This window comes from Asterias rubens, chromosome 7 (genome assembly GCF_902459465.1).
Source record: "Asterias rubens chromosome 7, eAstRub1.3, whole genome shotgun sequence".
NCBI classification, from domain to species: domain Eukaryota; kingdom Metazoa; phylum Echinodermata; class Asteroidea; order Forcipulatida; family Asteriidae; genus Asterias; species Asterias rubens.
This window is the reverse complement of record NC_047068.1, coordinates 19,097,250-19,120,555: the sequence shown is the minus strand read 5'-3', so window position 1 is coordinate 19,120,555 and position 23,306 is coordinate 19,097,250. Positions and strand designations below refer to the sequence as shown.

Below are 23,306 nucleotides of genomic sequence, written 5' to 3'. Positions count from 1 at the left end.
GCAACAGGATTGACCGACTTAATCTAAGAGACTGCAGTGAGCTGTTCTGACTATTCCACAGGAGTAATCCTTTGTTGTTATTTTTTTTAAACAAAATACACAGTCCATATTCTGACTAACAAACGGGGATTACAAACTTTGGATCACACTTCTGTTTCATCTTTTTTCAGGCACACGACAACGTGATGTATTTTATGTTAAAATGTATACTATGTATTTATCTCTAATATTATATCCTACTACTACGTGTATACCCATTGATCCAAAAGAACTGTGTACTTCACTTCTGTATGACTAACTCATACTGACTGATTCTGAGTCTTCATATAGACCCATAGCACACGCGCAGTGCCCATACACATGCCATTTTGGGGGGTCAAAACATGCACAAAAGGATGGTATACACGTGTGCATTGCTGCATAAACATGTGTACCATATCATTTTGTGCATGTTTTGTCCCCCCACAAGAGATGGAAATGCACGCTTATTCGCGCTGCAGGTGTATGCGCGCTGCCCTAGAGTCTACTCTACTCTATTATCTTCATCAGGGCAGAATCGATACTGGAACGGGATTTTATTTATAAAACCAGAATCAAAATGAAAAGAGTCTAGAAAGAGTCTAAGTTTTATCACCTAAACTGTTCTATTTGATCAAACATTTGGTACTCAGCAGGATTGAAAGATATTTGTGAAAATCAATCTCAACATTTGAACATCATTCCTTTGAGACAATGATGTTGAATTGAAAAAAACAAGACCAAGGACTAGTCCTGTCCTGAGTTTAATCACTGGCCTCGGTGGTCCAGCCTGTTAGTGCAAATTTTGTAACATTCTTTCTTGCACTATTATCCATTGAAAGCACAAAGGATGGGTTTGTGCATTTGGAATGGTAGAAGCCATTTTGATGAAAGAAACATGCTCACAGCAAGTGTTTTATATGAAATAAAAATACAGTCAAACAAATTTGTAAATGGCCTGACGTTTCAACCCAAGTGAGTCTTTCTCAAAGGCTAAAAAAACCTGATACACGTCATTGTGTTGAGGAACACTGTCATTATACTTGTGAGTAATGAAATGTGCTTTCACTGTGTTTGAATGTTACAGCACGTACTGATCTTTGTGCCTCCAATCCATGTCTCAACGGTGCAGTTTGTAATAACTTCTTTGAGTTTTACACATGTAGCTGTTTGACAGGTTTCACTGGGCTTCATTGTGAAGGTAAGCATTAGTCTACAAACTATAATAACTAATAGCTTTGTGGCCTAGCGGTTAAAGGCACTGGACTCAATATACAACTGTTTCACGCTGTGACGGCACTCATGGTGTTTTGTAAACCCATGGGGGGAAAATGGCAACCGAGGCGAAGCAAGGGGCAGGGGGGGGGGGGTGGCATTTGCACCCATTGATCCCCATCACAGCATGCAACAATTGTTTTGGTTATACCTTGGTCGACATTATTATTCCTCTTCTCAAAGTTCTATTGTCATCTTCAAACATTATTACAGCAGAGTATGCAGTGGTTTAATAAGCAGATAAACAGTTATAAGAAATAAGAAACAATTCTTCACTGTTCCCTCGAACCCGCTACTGTTTCGTAAAAAGCGCTATAAATCGACCAACGATGGAAACGATCAAGGTATAGTGCACTGGTAAACAAAACTTGTGTTACTCTGTGTTGTGCGTTATGCAAAGCACGCACTTAGCCATGGCACATGCGATTTTGTATCACATCACGTGATTGGTTCTTGACCAATGAAACTTCACTATTTGTTCCGAGGTACATGTAAAACAAGCTTGTTTCTGATCAGCAGAGTGTGGGTTCGAGTACTGGACGTGACACTTCTGTCCTTAAACAAGACACTTATAACCATTATTTTTCGGATGGTATGTACATAAGGTCGTAGGCCCTGTGTGCTGTGTAATATAAAAGAACCCAGTGCAACTATCATTTTATGTGGATGTTGGGAATAACTTGCCTTTAAATGAAAGATAACTCTTTGAACCATTGTTGTTTCAGTCCACATTGGATGTTTGAGTAACCCATGTTTGAATGGAGCTACATGTACTGAGGCTGGTGCTGCATATGTTTGCCAGTGTCCGCAAGGCTACCAAGGAGTCAACTGTCAATCAGGTAAGGTCACCATGGTCTAGTGGTTAGACTGCAGGACTTGCAGACACGAGGTTGTGGGTTCGAATCCTACCAAGCTAACCATGGTCTAGTGGTTAGACTGCAGGACTTGCAGACACGAGGTTGTGGGTTCGAATCCTACCAAGCTAACCATGGTCTAGTGGTAAGACTGCAGGACTTGCTGACACGAGGTTGTGGGTTCGAATCCTACCAAGCTAACCATGGTCTAGTGGTTAGACTGCAGGACTTGCAGACACAAGGTTGTGGGTTCGAATCCTACCAAGCTAACCTAGGTCTAGTGGTAAGACTGCAGGACTTGCAATCACAAGAATGTGGGTTCGAATCCTACCAAGCTAACTGCGGTCCAGTGGTTAGACTCCCGGTCTTGCAATCACAAGGTTGTGGGTTTGAATCCTACCAAGCTAACCTAGGTCTAGTGGTTAGACTGCAGGACTTGCAATCACAAGGTTGTGGGTTCGAATCCTACCAAGCTAACCTTGGTCTAGTGGTTAGACTGCAGGACTTGCAATCACAAGGTTGTATTTATATTTCCACCATACAAAAGTTTGAAAATCCTACTTAAAATCTGATAAATAATTGAGTGTTATTTTTTTGTTTCAGTAATCAACAACTGCGATGGTAATGGATGCTTGAATGGGGCTGCATGTTTCTCTATAGAAGGAGGGTATCGATGTGAATGTCCGGCTCAATTTACTGGAATCTTCTGTGAAATATGTACGTATGTCACATAACAAAAAGAGAGCGCTGTTTTAACCTGCTGCCACGCAAAATGTTTTGTCTCCCATTTTACGTTCGATTTTTGTCATTTTTAAGTTGAATTCCTGTGTGCTTTTTCCGCCCCTGTTTTTTAATGTCAAACCCAATTTTTCTCTGTAATATTTATGTTTTAAATATATATTTTGTAAATTCAATGTAGTTTTGCCTATGGCAACTAAATTGAATGTTAAAAAAAAAAACATGAATATTACAAGCAATTTCATGTAACCATTACATGTATTAATTTTATCCGAATAAAAATAAGTGATTTTAACACTGCTAGTTATGTTTTGTTGTTTTCTAGCTACAGTAAACTGTGCCAGTAATCCATGTGAGAATGGAGCTACTTGTGTAGATGAACCCAGTGGGTTCCAATGCAATTGTGCCACACCTTGGGAAGGGCAATTCTGCACCATAGGTAAGTATCATCATCATGTCGGTTTTAAGGCTGTTGTACAGTCTGTTCTTGGTTGGCCTGCTTAAGATATAGCACTGCTTAAATTTGCATTGGGAATAAAGAATTTTGTTACCCATATACACTGATGTGTGTTAGCACTGCTTAAATACATCGGTGTATATGGGGAAAAAAAACTAAATTCAAGATGGCGTGTTAATCCAAGAAACTTAGTCGACCATACTAATCTAAAAAACACTTGCCTCTCACAGACATACATGTATATTATTATATCAATGCATTCTGCTAGTTATAAATAAGTTAGTTCAGTGCATAAATGAGAAGAAGACAAATAAAAAAGTACAAAAAATTGAAAGATTCAACAAATGGTTTACTTAAAGTGCAAGTGCATAAGATGGTTAAATATTGTCATATTGTTTTGTCTGCAGCTCGTGCCGATGTCTGTTTATCTACGCCATGTCTGAATGGAGCAACATGTGTCAACTTTTTTGACTTCTATGAATGTATTTGCGCATCGGGCTACTTCGGCGCTAACTGTCAAGGTAGGTTTTCACTTTAAAAATACTTCTGTGAATTTATTTTGGCGTGTTGTTGCCACATCGTTTATAGTGCATCAGACTTAAGTTTTGGTGTTGTCAGCAGCAGATTGTGGGTTCAAATCCTGGTCATGAAACTTGTGGCATTGAGCAAGCCACTTAACCATTATTGCTTCGATAAAAGACAGGGAAGTAGTGTATTCTGCTCTACCATGCAGCCAGACTTATTGTAGATAATGCCTATGCCTACATCCTTACGGACTGTGAAGGGGGTGTTCCTGTTTCAGCCAAGGAGTATGTGTTGATGTGCCCCTGGTGGCAGTTGATTTGGGTCAACAGCCTAAACCAGCTAAGCATAGCCTTCACCTTGAAATGGTCATCTGGCCTTATACATGTATCTATCTATCTAATAATAATAATAGTAAAACAACAAATTCTTATATAGTGCTATTCACAATAACCGCATCAATGTGCCCTGGTCTTTGGGCCAGTTACATCCCTTTAATCTTTCTCAGCTCCCTAGGGAGTATACAGCCCCGAGCTGTCGCTCCAAAGGCTTTTTCATACACAACGTCAACCTCTACTGACGCAGGTACCCATTTATACCCCTGGGTGAAGAGAAGCAGTTATTGTTAAGAATCTTGCTCAAGGACCACAAGTGTCACGACCGGGATTCGAACCCACACTCCGGTGACTAATGTAATAGTTTGTGTCAAAGATGAAGAATTATTAATATTATTGTTATTATTTATTCGACCACAACAAGACAAGCACAAAACATAACTGTTGTCTTCTATTGTTTACTTTCAGAGTACAGAGGATGTGAGAGCAACCCTTGTATGAATGGTGCAACTTGTTTGGATATGACTGATCGCTATGAGTGTACCTGCGCTCCTGGTTATACTGGCACTCTCTGCCAAGGAGGTAATCACTATTGCATCTTAATCTATTGGCTTCATTCATCATCATCATGTCAATTTAAAGGCCCTTGTCCAGTCTGTTCTCGGTTGACCTGCTTTCTCCCTTGCGTGCCTTGGCGTCCCTTACAAACATACATACATACATACATATAAGGCATTTGTAAAGCGCCACTAAGTCAAGAACGCAGCGCATTAGGTTGGGTATAGATAATGTTTGATACACTTCTTGAATTTTCCTAGAGAGTCAGATTTCCTGATTGAGGTGGTGAGTATATTCCAGTTGTAGGGAGAAAAATGAGAGAAGGTGCGTCTTGAAGCAGACTTAAGAAGCTTGATTGAGTTTGGTTCCTTGAGACGCGTCACTTGCATTGACTCCAAACAGTTCCATGTTATTCGACATGGAGCTCTGCCACCTCTTGCGTGGTTGGCCAACAGGTTTTGGTCCGACCACAATTACATTTGTACACCTCTTGACCCAGTTTGGAATAACCTCAAACTATTCCCAGACAACCAAGGTAACCTATGCAAAATTATCACTCAAATTGTTCACCTTTCTCCTGAAGATGACTACACGCTGGCCATTTCCGCAAAATGCTTCTTTTTACAGTTTTTTGTTATCATGTACAGTCCACACTTAACAAACTATTTGCTTAATACATGACTAATTTTTAAATTGGTTTTTGATTTCAGCTGATCTGCAAGTTTACATTGTGCTTTACCTTTACAAGAGTTTATGAGTTAAAACTTATTTTTTCAGATTATTAATTTTTGGCTGCCTTTATCATATTCAGACCTGGAATTTCATCTTTGAGAAGGAGGGCCATTTTTTTTTGCAAAGGGGATCTTCCATTGGAAATCTTAAAGTCTATAGCCCTTCTCACCTACTCTTTTCCCTGGGGTTGAAAACTACTGGCCTTTTCACACTATGATTGCTTTACCCCTGGTTTTCCCCCGGTCTGCCCGACAAATGGGCATATCGTTTGGAAAATCCACCCCTGCTTTGGAATAGGGGTAAGCTGTAAAACCCTGGGTTAGTTTTGAAACAGAAAACTGGAACCCCTTGGAATTTACCCAATTCACCTGGCGTCATCATCAGAATAATCTTGGCTGCGCCATTTTGGTAGACAGCCGCCGGGGTGACCGTGAGGTAAAAACACAATCCGGGGCCTCCCAAGGGCTGTATTCACCGGGAATAAGAGATACAGTGTGAAAAGGGCTTAAGGGCAAGGCCAAGCTGCTAAGCACACAAATATGCTTAGCATGAAATTTCTTCCTTGATGAAAACAGGATTACCAATTCAATTTCCACGTGATGTTCAGGATAATCAAACAACAGCTGCATACCAGTAACAAGCAATATGCAACAAATGGAAATTTGGTTAGTAATCCTGTTTTGATCAAGGAAGAAATTTCATGCTAAGCAAAATGTTGTGCTTAGCAGCTCTATGAAATTGGGCCCTGGACAACCAAGTCCATGGCCTCTGTAGCTTCTGTGTAATTCCAGGTCTGTATATTGCTGCTTGTCATTGTAGGGCTATTGACTCAACCCAAAGCTAATAAACCCATTGGGATATTGCTCTATTATTTGTAACCTGTTTACCCACATTTATCTATCAAACAGAAATTGACATGTGTATACCCAATCCATGTCAGAATGGTGCTGTGTGTACCAACCTACTGGTATCCTACCAATGTACATGCTTAGCAGGATGGACTGGTGCTAACTGTGATCAGGGTAATCAACCAATCTTTACTATGCCAGTTCTTTTTGACGATTATATTCAGACGCCACAGTTTATTGATCTTGATTACTCTCTGTAAACTAAATTGTGACTAAATTGTGAGAGCTTGCCCTGAACAACGTGACATACAATTGACTCAAGTCTGAGGGCGTTATTAGTCACTTATGACTCAGCGAGTCAATGTACCAGACAGTCATTGTACATATCTCGCAATGACTCATTGCCTGGTGCTCATTTAGTATAATGAATTTTTTTTTGTTGCAAGGAGCATCATGAACATGATGACGATGAACAACTTCAACTAAACTAAAATGTTGAATGATTGGTGTTAAAATACGTCTACTTATAGTCGTCATCAAATTTCTAGGCATAGACACTTGTCATGTGAGTCTTGCCCTGTTTAACTTCTTCATTGCCAACCCAATACTTGTTTAATCTATTTCATGTAACTTGAAGTGCCAAAGTCGTATATGTAAGATCTATTTTATGGACTCAAAAAGCTTCATCAATCATGGGGTGAAAGAAATTTTCAAGATAAACTATTGACTTTGCTTTGGGATGTACGAAGGCAACACAAATCAGAAAGAAACATTTATCTTAACGTTGAGTTGAAACCAACAGTTCTTTTCAGAACTACATGTACCCCTCATTTACTACTCATTCAGAGATTATCATTACATGGTGTTAACGCAAACCTTTACTAAATCGTATTTCCACAATGCAAAGTTTCAAATCCTACCTAAGATACATTTTGTTTGTTTAGAAAAACTTATTAAATTCTTTGAATACAGTATTTCAATAAAGTAAAAAAAAACTGGGCAGTTAGGGTTCAAAACACACCCACAAAAAAGCTGGCACTCAAAGATTTAGTTGTGAATCCAAGGTTTGATTCTACATACGGCTTTCCTCTCCCACTACCACACTACCATGCACATCCCACCCACCCCATCACAGTTAATCCTACTATACAGTGTGAGTCAAAAAGTAGTTGACCAAGATGTATGGTTTAAAAACAAAACAGCAAATGACACTCAAAACCCCAGTGAAGCCCATATTAAACGAGCATTCTTTCCTGCTTTTCTGAAAAAAAAGATTGAAACAAATTGATCATTTCTAAGAGAAGTTATGCCTGTTTTACTTAAGGCACTCATGTTTGTAGCTGTTTATGGAATGTTAGGGTTTGACTGAATGTACACAGCTAAAATGCTTACTTTATTTTTGTTTTGTCAAGTATTCCGTGGACAGCTTGCAAAATGAGTACATGTACCTTAATTAAAATGGACATAACTCCTCTTAGAAATGATAAATTTCTTTCATTCTTTTCTTCTAATAAGCAGGAGAGAGTGCTTGTTACATATGTGCTTTACTGAACTTTTAAGTGTCAATTGTTTGTTTTTAAAACATCACGAATCCCTTTTCACTTCTTTTTGACTCACTATATTGGATGCGTATGTGTACTTTGTTGCAGAATACCAATATTCATATTAATATTCCTCTGTTTGAACCCAAAGTGTTAGATGCTTGTGAGCCTAATCTATGTCTGAATGGTGCTACATGTATCAACCTTGTTACACGCTACGTGTGTCAATGCGCATCTGGATGGACTGGTGCCAATTGTGAAACAGGTAAATAGAAAAAATACCGCTTAATGAGGCCACAAGAGTAAAGCCCGGTTCATACTTTCTTGCGAAAGCGAATGCGATACGAATGTTGACATCACAAATTCGCAACGACTAATTCGCACCAGTTGGGTTGATCTTAAGTCTCTTGTGAATATTGCAGTGAAAACAGAGTTGTGACGTCGAGATAAGACTAGTCTTAACTCTTTGTGAAATCCACTCCAGTGCCTTTAACCACTTCAAGTTCAGAGGCCATTTGTACACACTTTATTACATACATGTACATTCTAAGACTTAAGGTTGGTTTCAAATAAACAAGTAGGTTATTGTTCTATATTTGTCAATGTTACCCGATGAACTAACACATGAATCTATCAGTTATAAATGGATATGTGCTCATTACAAGTCTTATTATTATTGTTATTATTATCATTATATTATTGTTATAATGCAGTATCTGTTTTTGAACTGACACTAAATTTGATTTAACTTTTCAGAGATGTTGGCGTGTCTTTCCCTTCCATGTCAGAACGGAGGAACATGCAATGAGTTCTTCAATTTCTACACGTGCACTTGTCCTGCAAGTCACATTGGCAATAACTGTGAACAAGGTAAGCTTCTTATTCAATAAAGTTCAATTCAATTCAAAAAACTTTAATCATCCTTAAAAAGCAATTACATGAGTTGATCAGCTCCATATAAAAACATTAAGAGTTATGGGGGGAAATATACACTATACAATGATTTAAAAATATAAAGATTATTTGACAAAATGACAAAGCAGATATGTAAAAATGAGTCAAACCACAGCAATTATATACAAGTGAATACATATAAAAAAACACATTAATTGAAAGAACATTATTAAGAACCACATATCAAATTAAACATACAATGTCAACAGGACTATAGTCAATGCTTCGCTTCATGACACAGTCCCAGGTAAGCCTCGGTTCATACTTCCTGACGCCACAAACTCGCAGCAAATAAGTCACATCAGTTGACTTTTGCTCTACTCCTGCGAAACCTTCGCTGCCAAAACCGCCATGTGATGTCAAAATTTGCTTTGCATTCGCAGGAAAGTATGACCTGGGCTTAACACACTGACATCAGCCCAACAACAGGTTTATATTGACAATTGACGTTGGATTGGTGCTGGTGGGCGGGGCATTTCCAAAGCCCAATGTCACCTTTAGGATTAACTTACACCCATTTCAGACAGGAACTCCAGAGTCGCGCCATAACAAATTCTAAATTAAGTACATGAAAAAATTGACGTCTCAAATTCCAAATTAAGTACATGAAAAGTTTGACGTCTCAAATTCCAAATTAAGTACGTGAAAAGTTTGACGTCTCGTTTGACGATACATATCAGAACGTCAAGTTCATTCATTCATTCATTCATTCATTCATTCATTCATTCATATAACATTTATTTTCATATCACAGAAAGACGAGTACACACAGAAGTACATGCACAAAATACAAAAGAGGAATTCAAAATGGCCACATATTAAACATGAACTTGAAGCCAACAGTTCTTTTCAGAACTACCCCAACTCATTTAGAGATTATCATTACATGGTGTTACCGCAAACCTTACTATATCCTATTTCCACCATGCAAAATTTCAAATCCTACTTATCTAATACCTGTATCTTGCTTGCCTCCTACAGAACTTGATCCCTGCATGTCTACACCATGCCTCAATGGAGGTACTTGCCGTAATTTGGGATCATCTTATGAGTGTGACTGCCCTGATGAATGGGAAGGAATTGTCTGCCAAGCACGTAAGAATATAAATAATGACAAATAAAAAACACCACTTCAAGCGCACCACTTCATATCTGACAAAAAATTGCCATTCAAGGGGGCTAGTTTCCAAAGTCAAAAAGTGCAGGTTTCAAAGCTCGTTTGAAGAGTTGAGTTTTGAGCCGCTGTTTGAAGATTGAAAGATTGTTCTGTTTTTCTGAGGTCAAGCAGCAGTGAATTCCATAGACGAGGTGCAACGTTAGAGAAAGCATCAACGGTTTGACTAAGGCAAAAGAAGGCAATGAAACAAGTTTTGTTTTTATGTTTATTTATTTCATATTTTGCAGGCAAGGGAATAGTTGAACTTTATGAAATTTGGCCCATACATGTATCTTCCTGTGGTTGGTTTAGCTTAGTGTGCTACATATTTGGCGGCACAGGCCCAGTGATAAGGGTAATAATGTTGGAAGCGCTTTGAGACTTAGTGTATAAACCGCTATATAAAAACCGAATATTATTATGATGGTGTTTTGTCAAAACAGTAGTCACTGAGTGACTTGTAAAAACTTGTGTCCATTCTTGTCCTAAGGTGTGCGACTATGTGATGCCAACCCATGTTGGAATGAGGCTGTGTGTGTAGAGACACTCAATGGGTTTCTTTGTATTTGCCAAGATGGTTTCGAAGGAGATCTATGTAAACAAGGTAAGGAATTATTATTACTTTATTGTTGGAAACTATGGATCTCTAAAATAACTCAGTCACAGTATCATATAGGCTTGTATTCAATTCAATAAACTTTATACACATATTGACTGGCAAAGAGGTAACTCAGCCCTGATACTTCACGACGGCAACGACGGCAATTGCCGTCGTTGCCCCTACCGATTGCCGCAATGCCCTTCAAAAAAACAATTTTTCACGGCAATGATTGCCGTGCCCTTTTCTCATCATTGCCGCCGTGCCCTTCGTCCCGAAAACAAATTATATTCAACGTTGTCAAAGTTCGAAAATAAGCCAAAAAGTCCCGATGTCTGTGTAAATTTCACGCAACGAAATATACCCCAATTTCACGCACGTAAGGCACAACAGCAGATTTCAGGCCCGTTAGTCGTTGTTCTTTGCGTGCGACAAAAAAAATACTCGAAACATCGAACGCTAGAGGGCGTTTCGGAACAGAGCGATATCGTGAGATTAAACGCCCTCTAGTGGTAAAATTACGCGAACCAACGCTAAACGCCTTGAGAAAAAGACTCGACGTGTCTTTGCATGCTGGGATAGTGGGTTTCCCCATGCTTGGTTTCCCCATGCTTGGTACATGTGATGTACCATCATGTACAGCATAGGCGTCGCGCACCGCATGCATTTATTCTGTCAACATCGTGTCAAAATGGAGCAGTTACGTGGGAATTTTAGCGTCTCTACGAAAAACTACACAACGTGCATGACCAATAGTAGGATTACGTATGAACAAAAATTATTTATTGTGTATTGTAAGTAGTTGTTCTTTATTTTGTTGAATTATATGAATGCTTTCTTTTTTTCATTGGGTAACAGTTAGAAAATGGAAAAATTGGAAGAACTATTTTTTACAGGCAACTCGGAGGTTTTTTTTCAAACTGCCGTCGTGCCCTTCGCAACTTTTTATGATTGCCGTGATGCCCTTCCAAATTTTTGAAAATTGCCTTGGTGCCCTAAATTTTTACAAAAAGTCAAGGCAAAACTGCCGTGCCCCTTAAAAGCCGAAGTATCAGGGCTGGTAACTAGTGTACGTCTATTCCCCCCTCCGAGGGACGTTGAGTGACCAGTAGGCCCCTTTTCTGGTCACTCACAGGCCCGAGGGGAATAGTTGACACTAGTTAACGAATTATGCCAGTCAATAAACATGTATGTCTTATAACACACCTCAGTCATATGTACATGTGAAATGTAAGAACAAAAATCTGGAAAAGAAAGGAAGTTTTGTAGTTGCTGGTCACGTTTCAAGTCAAGAGAGGGCACTGTAACCAGGCACTATTTTCAAAGACCACTATTCCCGCAAAACACGCGTGCGCGATCACTAGACTATATTAGTTAATCCCATGTGACCCTGTTTCAGCCAACCAGAATACAGAACAAGCAAGAGGTGTGTTATAATTATTAATATTCTGTAAACTACATGTAGTACATTCAAATGGGCATCAAATAAACTATACTGCAAACATGTTTAAAGTTTTATGGTTGGCAAAAACTTAGGCTGTGACAGAGCAATAAGCCTTTTTGAGGTATGGCGGACGTGATACGCGCGAGTCACACTCCGCGACTGATGCCACGCTCACCATGTTAGTAGTCATTAGGTTTCTGTGTAAACGCCGCGTCGCCTAAAATGCGCACTTCACTGAATAACATACGTTCTATTTCTATGGTCAATATGCACAAATTTACCACAACTTTACAGTGTTGTAGCCAAACCTCAAAAAGGCTTATAGGGGTTTTCCTCCCACGTCTAAAACTGAAATTTCTTCATTGTCTTTTCTACAAAAAGTTGGTGTGATGTTTCCATTGGGATGCTACAGTGTATGCTAACTATAACCCAGATTCAGATGATGTAATTTGTGTACCTTATTGTTGTTAATCTTTGTACAGAGGTGGATGCCTGTAAGAGTAGTCCATGTTTGAATGGTGGAGTATGTACCAACCTCCGTACATCTTATACGTGTGACTGTATACCAGGATGGACAGGCCCCCGTTGTACTATAGGTAGGTGCACCCCTCCAATGTTACTATTCTCAACTGGACATTTTTAGTGACAAAGAAGTAATTGAGGTGGACTTGGAATACTTTGCTAGGAATGTGCTTCAGTAAGTTACCATACCTTCTGGCTTAGGCTAGGACTAAGGAGCTTTCAACTTCGGATAGATGTAAATTTTGCACCGAGGATAACAAATTATTATTTTTTTTTTTACGCTTACAGTTTAAGCACTTTTTACTCAGTACTTTCCCAAGTCCAGGGCCCACTTTCATTGAGCTGCTAAAGCAAAAATGTTTTACTTAAAAATGTTCTGCTTATCAAAAATGAGCAGGGAAACCCCCGGAAAAGGGGCTCTATAAAATGCCAGCATATTATTATTTGATATTTTCAATAATTTGTTATTGTTGTTTCAGATATTGATGAATGTAGCAGTAATCCGTGTAGTAATGGAGGAACCTGTACTAACCTTCTCAATCAGTATACATGTACATGCACTGCGGCATTCTCAGGACCAACTTGTGCCAACGGTAAAATATCCACAATTTTCTAATTGTTTTATTTCTTAGGTGAGGTTTGCGGTGTCACCATGTGAATAAGTTCTTTTCAGACCGGTGGTTGACAACTTAACGTTTCAATCAGTATGCTTATTCTCCCGAAGACGATCAGAGCATACTGATCGAATATTGAGTTTCACTACTCAAAAGAGATTTTCACATGGTGTTATTGCTAACCTTGTCTATTTATACTTCCACTATGCAAAGTTTCAAATTCTTCTAACTTTGACTTGTGTAGGTTTTTGTTCTAGTACATAAAATAAAGTAGAAGACAGGACACATCATGCTTAATCATGAATTAATTAATGGCGCAACATGATGAATTGCTTTTCATAGATTATAAATAGGAAAATTTAAAGTTGAAACTTCTGATCCACCATGCAAATGTATAAACGTCTACTGTTTTAAAAACATTATTTGAAACTTTGCCCAGGTTGTATCGTAAACTTCAGTGTGATCCCTGACTAAATGGCAGTACAGGTGTATGGCTACTGACTACCACCCCGAACCGAAGATATTGACAAAATATAGGGCTAGATGGCTCAGTTGGTAGAGCGCCGGCATGTTTAACCCAAAGTCGTTGGTTCAAATCCCACTCTAGTAAATTTTTCTTTGTTCAACCCCAAATCTTCCATGAATGTTATATTTGCCTTGTATTGTAGGAGTGGGTTGCGATCTTGCCTGCACCAATGGTGGAGTTTGTAACAACAGAGGAGATCTTGTAACATGTTTATGCCCGCTAGGTTGGACTGGGGAGCTTTGTCAAATTGGTAAGTCCATGATGTCCATACAGACCAAGTCTCCAATCCCGTGTATTTTTGACTGCGTGAGGGCACTCTAAAAAATGTTTGTATCACTTCCATGGTATACATGATTATCATCCGCACAGTTTTATCAGATTTCTGTCAGTTCTATTCTGTGCATGGTTATAGTTTGAGATGGGATTGTCCATGGTGGATTTGATGTTGGGAGGTAACGTGTTACAGTCTTTAACTGTTTGGGGTATGAATGAATATTTGACATGGAAATATGGTCGCAGGTATGGCTGGCCTGACCACTCAATAGTCCGCAGGCCCTCCCAGGATTGGGCAGTTTCATTTGTCTGGTTGTTTGGTCAAGTAACTTACAGACGGTATTGAGTATGAAGTCACCATTCAAAAACCTGCCCTACAACATGGCGTCTGTGAGCGTGTGCGTGATGGTGTGCGTATGTGTGTCACAGAAATCGAATGGGGAACACTGCATGCTTCATTGATGTATGTGATTTGCCAAACAAGCAACAAAGGGGTAATTAATACGGTCTATAGCCAATGAGGTATGACCATTGGGGTGTATAACTACTTGTTTGGGCACCAGGTTGATCCCTTTTATTGCATCTTTATTATAGAACAGTACAAAAATGATAATGTGTTATTTATAATATTTTCAGATGTGGATGAATGTAGCAGTAATCCTTGCAATAACGGAGGGACATGCCTCAACCTGCTGAATGCATATTTATGTACCTGTCCATTAGGATTTGGCGGCATTCGTTGTCAGTTATGTAAGTCATTAACTATTCCTTCAGAAGTTATATATATTTTAATAAAGTTAAACTTAATTTTCAATAAAGATGAGGTGATGATATTTGTTTTTCAGTTCATGTTGAGAGAAATCCTAATACATCTGGGATAACGATATTATTTCCTATTATTTATTTAGCTGGTCTGTTTTTTACACTCCCTTTGCATTCTGGAATTTTGCATAATTCTATTGCATATTGTATATTTCCATTGTTTATTGTTTAAATCTATAATTGCTTGTAATTTTTTGCTTGTCATTTTTTGCTTGACATTTTTGCTGATTTTAAACTCATATTGTTATCTGTTTGTCTTGTCTCCTTGTTTGTAGCTTGTCTGTCTAGGCTGTCTTCTACAAGCCTTGGCTTTATATTATAGACTCATACTGTCTTTATTTTGGTTTACATACAATGTAGATTAACTATTTTCCCTCCATTATCTGTGCTTATTCTTTCGCTTATCTTTGTAATATGTTGTATATGTTATACCTTGAGAAGAGGTGTATGAAATAAATGTTGACTTGAATTGAAATAAGGGAATTTAACCCTTTCATAAATGCCTTTTTGGTTAAAAGGCGTAATAAAGTATGAAACTCTGTAAAACTTATCCGTTTTCCGGACATCCTTGAGCTCTGTTCATGCTGTACATGTATTGTATTTTTATTACTGAGACAGTTTTCGGATATGCATTTGTGTGCGTAGTAGTATGCATCTAAATGTATCTGTAAACAACCGGTTATAAACAGCTCCAGCTGGTCATTATCAACTGTTTAAATACCCCCACGTGACGCACTCTCTACCAATAGGAATAGCGAAACTGTCTGAGGTATTTATGAATAGATATTAATTCAATTTTCTTGATGATTGTGTTACAGTGACTGATTCCTGCGATAGTAATCCATGCATCAATGGCGGATCATGTATGTCTCAAGTTGGAGGTTTCCTGTGTGATTGTCTAGAAGGATTCTGGGGACTACGCTGTGAAGCAGGTCGGTATAAGTAACTTCAAACTGCTCCACTCAAAACTACATTTTTTCTTTTAGAAGAGAACTCGACAAACTCCCAAACAAGGGGAAACAAACACCAAGCTGGAAACATCCAATATCTCTCATATGAATTGCACAAAACAATTGGTTGTGATTCAGTAACTATGTAGATGATAACACTTATAGTCATTGTGACTCAGTAGTTAGCCTGGTAGGATTTGAACCCACAACTTTGTAATTGTAAGTCCGGCAGTCTAATCACTGGACCAAGGTTAGCTTGATAGGATTCGAACCCACAACCTTGTGATTGCAAGTCCTGCAGTCTAACCACTTGACCACAGTGACATTTTATGACAGAATTGGTGCATTACATATATAATCACTATTATCATTATCATTTTCATTCTTAACTTTACCAGTGAACACTTGTGTACGAGATATAACCTTAGAACCCGGAGGTACAGCCGAACTTCAGTCGCCCAACTACCCCGATAAATATGATAACCGTCGACTCTGCCAGTGGCTGATCACAATCCCTGCCGGCCGAACGATGAGACTCATATTCCGTGACTTCTACACGGAGGAAGACTTTGATTGGTTTGAAGCCGGTGATGGTCTTAATCCCGACGATGAACAATCCGTTATCTTAAGAGTGTCCGGGAATTTCATCCCAGCAAACTTTGTATCCAGCACCAACAAGATGTGGGTTCGGTTTACGTCCGATATTCGGCGTGCATTCCGTGGATTTCTCGTGGAGGTTATTGATAACGCCCTGTCAGGTAACTTTCAGCTTTCAAACCTTTACATTCAAATCGACTTCAAGGTGTGGTTAAGAAGTGTTATTTAGACGATCAGATCACACTGATCGATCAAGCTCTTACACCACCATCTCATTTTTAGAATCCCCACAGTTCATAAGAGAGATTTCACGACAAGGTGTTACCCCAAAACCCTACCATGAATTTTTCTTGTTTGTGATTTCACCTGTGTCCTTAAAATAAGATACTTAACCATTATTGCTTCATCCTTCGGATAGGACGTAAAGCCATTGGTGTGTTTTTAATGCATGTAAAAGAACCCGGTGCACTTATCGAAAACAGAAGGGGTTTGCCCCGGTGTTCCTGGTTTGATTGGCAACATATTGCAGTACGGCACCTTGTAAACAATTACATGGTGCTATGTAAAGGAATACATGTAGGTCTCATACTTAAAAAAACATAGCTCCACAATACATTGCAGGAAAATATACTAAAGGTTGAGGTGTATTAAGCATCACTGAGTGACAGACATGGGCGCTTTATAAGAAGCCACTATTATTATTCTTATTGTTTGTGATTTCAGTTGGATGTCGTGGTGAACCCTGTCTTCACGGATCTACATGTGTTGCATCTGAAAATCAACCCACAGAGTATAAGTGTTACTGCTCCTTTGGTTGGCATGGATCATTTTGTGAGCAATTGATAGAACCAGGTACTAAAGACATGTGCATACTTCAATTGTTTTAACTCCCCACAACTGTGATTGTGTCGTTATGTATTGATGTCCCAGCCGGGGGTCCACTCCTTACACCGGCGGGATCGGCAATCAGATGGCGAATACTTATTCCACTCTAGTGCTGTTGCGTAGTGTATAGTTCACATATAGGACAGTACAGTACTTAGAATAACAATGCACAATGACAAACAGTAAACTCCAAAATTCTTTGAGAAAAATAGTTGTAAAAGGCGAGATTAAAATAAAATAAAAATGGTCCATAAAAAAGGCTATAACCAGAAGGGGGAATATATAATAATAATAATAGTATTTAGTTTTTATATATTGCTTTATCATATATACAAAAATACCATTGAAAAATCAACAATGAAACACATGCAGTGTACCAACCAGGAAACAAAAGGCTGGCGTTGATTGGTCACTTTTGTGCATGTGATGTCAATATTATTCATGGTTTGTATTTTGACATGTAGGTACCGATCAGTGTCTGTTTCATCAGTGTGAGAATGGAGGTGTTTGTGTTGCTAGCGGGACGGCTTATACATGCACCTGCTTGCTCGGTTACCGGGGACAGTTCTGTCAAACAGGTAACTATACTTTGATTCTCCTTTTGACTTTTGACACAGCTCAAACTTTTATTATGTATAACAAAAAGATAGTTGTGGTTAACTTTTTGAAATTTCGAAATAAAAAACTGCATCCCCAAGATGATCGATCCCTTGGCTTGCTGCCACTTCTCAGGTAAATTTGGGTGTGATCCCTGTTTTTTTTTAAATAATTCTTTTGTATGCAAGTCGCCAGACACACCAGGCCTGAAGGCCACTTCAAGGTGTGGGCTACAATTATTCGCTTCCAGAGGCTGTTGCCACCTAGGGCTGAAACAGGGTTACCCCTTTTACAGTCCAAACGGATGAAGGCTTGGGTATCATCAGTCCGAAGTAGAAAGCACTACCTCCCCAATGGTGGTTAACAGTTGTATGGTTCTGACTAGCACCCCTGAACAAAGGTATTGACAAAATGGGGAGGCCGCCAAGATACATGTAAGGCTAGATAGCTCAATTGGTAGAGCATAGGCATGTTAATCCGTTTATTCTCAGACGACCCAACCCTTGTCCAGAGGTAAGACTGCTGGTCATGCACTTGCAAGGCTGGCTGTTGGTTTTAATCCTACCAAGCTAATCGTGGTCCAGTGGTAAGACTGCAGGACTTGCAGACTCAAGGTTGTGGGTTCGAATCCTACCAAGCTAACCGTGGTCCAGTGGTTAGACTGCAGGACTTGCAATCAGAAGGTTGTGGGTTTGAATCCTACCAAGCTAACCGTGGTCCAGTGGTTAGACTGCAGGACTTGCAATCAGAAGGTTGTGGGTTTGAAACCTACCAAGCTAACCGTGGTCCAGTGGTTAGACTGCAGTACTAGCAATCAGAAGGTTGTGGATTTGAATCCTACCAAGCTACTGATTTCACAATGGCTAGAATAAGTATTGGCGTTATGTTACTGAATCACAACTTCTTGATTTGTGGAATTCATAATCGTAGAAGGAAAATGCAATTTCCAGGCCTTTTTGTGTAGAATTATATTCTACTTTTGAAACATTTTTCGAACCATATGCATTTCATAACAATTGGTTTAAAATGCTTTTTATAGACCAACTCGCCCCGACCAAAGGCAATGCCAGATTCCTAGCATACAATCATTTGAAGCAATGTTCTTGTCAGTCGTTGTTTTAGTCAAACTGTGTCCTTTTTTCTTTCAGTGTCTGTTGATCCTTGTCTACTGAGCAACCCATGCAGTAATGGAGGTACATGCAGTAATGTAGGAGGCCAATTTTTCTGTCAATGTCTCCCTGGCTACACAGGCTCATTCTGCCAAACAGGTAAATCATCAATGTAATGATATCAAAAGCGGATAAGAACACCAAACTCAAGCTCTGGTGTTTCTGATCAGCAGAGTGTGGGTTCGAGTCCCAGTCTTGTGTCCTTAAGCAAAAGACTTAACCATTATTGTTGGGTCCTTCGGATGGGACCTAAAAACATAGTGTAACGCACGTAAAAAAAAAACCAGTGCATTTCGAAAAGAGAATGGGTTGTTCCTGGTTTGATTGGCAGCATTGTGCCACAGCACTTGTAACCATTACATGGTGCTATAAAGGAATAGATTTGAGCCAACACGTTTGGTGTGATGGGGTATTAGTAAAGGAAGTAAGGCTAAGCTCTGTGATTGCTATGTGACTGTTTGTTTTTGACAACAGATATCGATGAGTGTGCCAGTCAACCATGTCTAAATGGAGGTTTATGCATCGGAGGAGTCGACCGATACCTCTGCTTCTGTCAGAGTCAATTCGCGGGAGACAACTGTGAAATCCGTAAGTTTGTCATGTATCATGTTTGTTTGTTTGTTTGTTTGTTTGTTGAGATGATCTTCCCGTCAAGGGAACTCGGCAACCCACAAGGTTGTACAAGCCAAGCTGGCAACAGCCAATCTCTCTCATACAACATGTACAAACATTGGTTTGAGGTCTATGACTATGAACTTCACCTGTCAAGAAATAAGAATTCATAAGTTGCCCATTGTTTGCATCACGGTGAACCATTTTGCAAGTTAAATCTTTAATGATGACTGGGACGTGTACAAAGACTAAATAAAGCCCGCTTCATATACTTTCTGCAAATGCGAATGTGAAGCGAATTTTGGTGATACAACAATCGGTCTTATTAATATTCTCTTATTAATATTCCCTAATTAATATTCCCTAATTAATATTCTCTTATTAATATTCCCTTATTAATATTCTCTTATTAATATTCCCTTATTAATATTCTCTTATTAATATTCCCTAATTAATATTCCCTTATTAATATTCTCTTATTAATATTCCCTTATTAATATTCCCTTATTAATATTCCCTTATTAATATTCTCTTATTAATATTCCCTAATTAATATTCCCTTATTAATATTCTCTTATTAATATTCCCTTATTAATATTCTCTTATTAATATTCCCTAATTAATATTCCCTTATTAATATTCTCTTATTAATATTCCCTTATTAATATTCCCTTATTAATATTCCCTTATTAATATTCTCTTATTAATATTCCCTAATTAATATTCCCTTATTAATATTCTCTTATTAATATTCCCTTATTAATATTCTCTTATTAATATTCCCTAATTAATATTCCCTTATTAATTGTCTCTTATTAATATTCCCTTATTAATATTCCCTTATTAATATTCCCTTATTAATATTCTCTTATTAATATTCCCTTATTAATATTCTCTTATTAATATTCCCTAATTAATATTCCCTTATTAATATTCTCTTATTAATATTCCCTTATTAATATTCTCTTATTAATATTCCCTAATTAATATTCTCTTATTAATATCCCCTTATATTAAAGTATTCTTTTGTTTCATGGTCCTTCTACAGCACCTCCAGATCCTTGCAGTTTTACTCCGTGTCAAAATGGCGGAGTGTGCGTTACTCGTGATGTGACTACATTTGAGTGTACCTGCCTGACTGGTTTCACCGGGGCATTCTGTGAAACACGTAAGTTTCTATAATGTTTTTCTTATTCTCTGAGGACACAACAGTACACATTGAAAAGTCTCCTGAAGACGAGTAGAGTATACTGTTCAAAAACGTCGAGACCAAACTGGCTCTTTTCAGAGCCACCACTCCTTCAAAAGAGATTTTACCCATGGTTGTACCCGCAAGTTTACTATTCATATTTATATTTATAGTTACTCTTACTCTACACATTGAGTTGACTTATTGGTATCAGCTTTGGTGTTGACTTGATTGGTAGCTAAACCAAAGTGAGGTTCCCGCACAAATGCAGCGCGACGGCGCTGTTTTTTAACTTAACTGCACATTATTGGTTGAAGAAGGGTGCCTTGCCCATTTGCAACAAGGTACCCCAGAAAAGCCCTGGGGAAAATGTGCAACGTCACACAAAGACCAACTGGACAGGGTTTGTCAAGCCCATCAGACACGACAAAACTAGCCAAGGTGGCACCACAACGGTTGTGGGTGTCCACTGAATAATGTATTTTATCTGTGAGTGATAAAATTAATCCTTGTTGTGTGAATTAAAGCCAGAGTCTTCAACTAAACTGTATGTATTCTGACACCCTGGCTACCTATACATCTTCCAAGACCAATAAATACAAGGGCACACTTTTGGAACACTAAAGGCCCGGTCACACAGGCCCCGATAATGATAACGAAAACGATAACGATAAAAAAAGCACGCCCTCGATTGGTTGAATGAGCGTGGGCGTATTCTGCGTGGAGCATTTCAACCAATCAAGGGCTTGCATTTTTATCGTTCTCTTTATCGGGGCCTGTGTGACCGGGCCTTGAGACCAAGTTAATATTCCCGTGTATTCTAGTCCACTGGTATAACCAATATACTTATTGATGTAAATGTTTGATTGACAGAAACTGGTTGTCATAGTAATCCATGCCTGAATCAAGCAGTGTGTAGTGAAGCCGGTGGAGGTCTGTATCGATGCTCATGTCAGCCAGGGTTTACTGGAGTCAACTGTGGAGCTTGTAAGTGTTATCAATAAATAAAATTAATTGAGACTGTGTGTTGTGTACGCCAGTCGTTAAATTAACAATAACAGACAAGGAAACAGGTGTAAAGTTGCGTCAAATACTCAGGTTCTTTTCACATGATAAAAATGCTCTAGAATGGCAAAGGTTGTGGGGTCAAATCCCACCCGAGTAATATGCCTGTGATATATTTTCACAGAACTCGGGTAAGTACTGGGTATACAGTGCTAACACACATCGGTGTATATGGGTAAAAAACAAAATTAATATTCTTTATCCCTGATGCAAATTTAACATCTATTAAATAGTTGTATTGTTTGATTTTATTTTCAGTTGTAACAACTTGTGCTGACAATCCTTGCATGTCTGGTATTTGTGCTGAGACTGGAGCAACGTCTTTCCGATGTGACTGTTTCCCAGGATGGGAGGGAACTTTTTGTCACAGAGGTGAGGTTTTTGTTTTATTACATGGCATGGTGTGGCCGAGCAGTCTAGTTCACCAGACCCAAGCTCTTTTGTTGTCAGTAGCAGTGCGGGTTCAATCCCGGCCATGACACTTGTGCCCTTGGATGAGCAAGGCACTGAACCATAATTGCTTTGTAAAAAGTTGGGAAGGTAGTGCATTCTGCTCTATCAGCCAGGTTCCTATAGTGGATGATACCCATGCCTACATCCTTATGGACTGTGAAGGGGGTAACCCTGTTTCATCCCCAGGAGTACACATAGGTGGCAGCATGTCCCTTGTGGCAGTAGGCCTCTCCTAGTGCATTCTGCTCTTCCAGCCAGGCTCCAGTAGTGGATGATACCCATGCCTACATCCTTATGGACTGTGAAGGGGGTAACCCTGTTTCATCCCCAGGAGTACATGTACATGTAGGTGGCAGTATGTCCCTTGTGGCAGTAGGCCTCTCCTAGTGCATTCTGCTCTTCCAGCCAGGCTCCAGTAGTGGATGATACCCATGCCTACATCCTTAAGGACTGAAGGGGGTAACCCTGTTTCATCCCAAGGAGTACATGTAGGTGGCAGCATGTCCCTTGTGGCAGTAGGCCTCTCCTAGTGCATTCTGCTCTTCCAGCCAGGCTCCAGTAGTGGATGATACCCATGCCTACATCCTTAAGGACTGAAGGGGGTAACCCTGTTTCATCCCAAGGAGTACATGTAGGTGGCAGCATGTCCCTTGTGGCGGTAGGCCTCTCCTAGTGCATTCTGCTCTTCCAGCCAGGCTCCTAATGGATGATACCCAAGCCTACATTCTTATGGTCTGTGAAGGGGCTAACCCTGTTTCAGCCCCAGGAGTAGGTGGCAATGTGCTCCTGGTGGCAGTTGATTTGGGTTGATAGCCTAAATCAGTTAAATGTAGCCCTCTTTTGAAGTGGCTGTCCGGCCATGTGAGTTGGGCGATCTCTCCTAAAAAAACTAGTCTTGATAGGTCTGTCATATCATTAGATTTATGGGTGACAGTTAGGAGTTGTGTTTATATTTAGCTAATATGACGTTGCATCCTTAAGCCTTTGATGAATTGCCATAGC

At 39.2% G+C, this 23,306-nt stretch overlaps 1 protein-coding gene across 1 annotated transcript in view; it reads left to right on the top strand.

Moving 5' to 3' along the window:
* LOC117292705 (fibrillin-2-like) overlaps positions 1 to 23,306 on the top strand; it is a 60,356-nt gene that overhangs the window by 33,445 nt on the left and 3,605 nt on the right. Inside the window, exons 57-80 of the mRNA XM_033774845.1 lie at positions 1,106 to 1,219; positions 2,019 to 2,132; positions 2,751 to 2,864; positions 3,211 to 3,324; positions 3,750 to 3,863; positions 4,668 to 4,781; positions 6,398 to 6,511; positions 8,030 to 8,143; positions 8,635 to 8,748; positions 9,814 to 9,927; positions 10,479 to 10,592; positions 12,513 to 12,626; positions 13,032 to 13,145; positions 13,835 to 13,942; positions 14,602 to 14,715; positions 15,606 to 15,719; positions 16,136 to 16,495; positions 17,058 to 17,186; positions 17,684 to 17,797; positions 18,965 to 19,084; positions 19,460 to 19,573; positions 20,646 to 20,765; positions 21,660 to 21,773; positions 22,110 to 22,223. Coding sequence (XP_033630736.1) covers positions 1,106 to 1,219; positions 2,019 to 2,132; positions 2,751 to 2,864; positions 3,211 to 3,324; positions 3,750 to 3,863; positions 4,668 to 4,781; positions 6,398 to 6,511; positions 8,030 to 8,143; positions 8,635 to 8,748; positions 9,814 to 9,927; positions 10,479 to 10,592; positions 12,513 to 12,626; positions 13,032 to 13,145; positions 13,835 to 13,942; positions 14,602 to 14,715; positions 15,606 to 15,719; positions 16,136 to 16,495; positions 17,058 to 17,186; positions 17,684 to 17,797; positions 18,965 to 19,084; positions 19,460 to 19,573; positions 20,646 to 20,765; positions 21,660 to 21,773; positions 22,110 to 22,223 — 3,003 coding nt within the window. The remainder of the gene's footprint in view (positions 1 to 1,105; positions 1,220 to 2,018; positions 2,133 to 2,750; positions 2,865 to 3,210; positions 3,325 to 3,749; positions 3,864 to 4,667; positions 4,782 to 6,397; positions 6,512 to 8,029; positions 8,144 to 8,634; positions 8,749 to 9,813; positions 9,928 to 10,478; positions 10,593 to 12,512; positions 12,627 to 13,031; positions 13,146 to 13,834; positions 13,943 to 14,601; positions 14,716 to 15,605; positions 15,720 to 16,135; positions 16,496 to 17,057; positions 17,187 to 17,683; positions 17,798 to 18,964; positions 19,085 to 19,459; positions 19,574 to 20,645; positions 20,766 to 21,659; positions 21,774 to 22,109; positions 22,224 to 23,306) is intronic.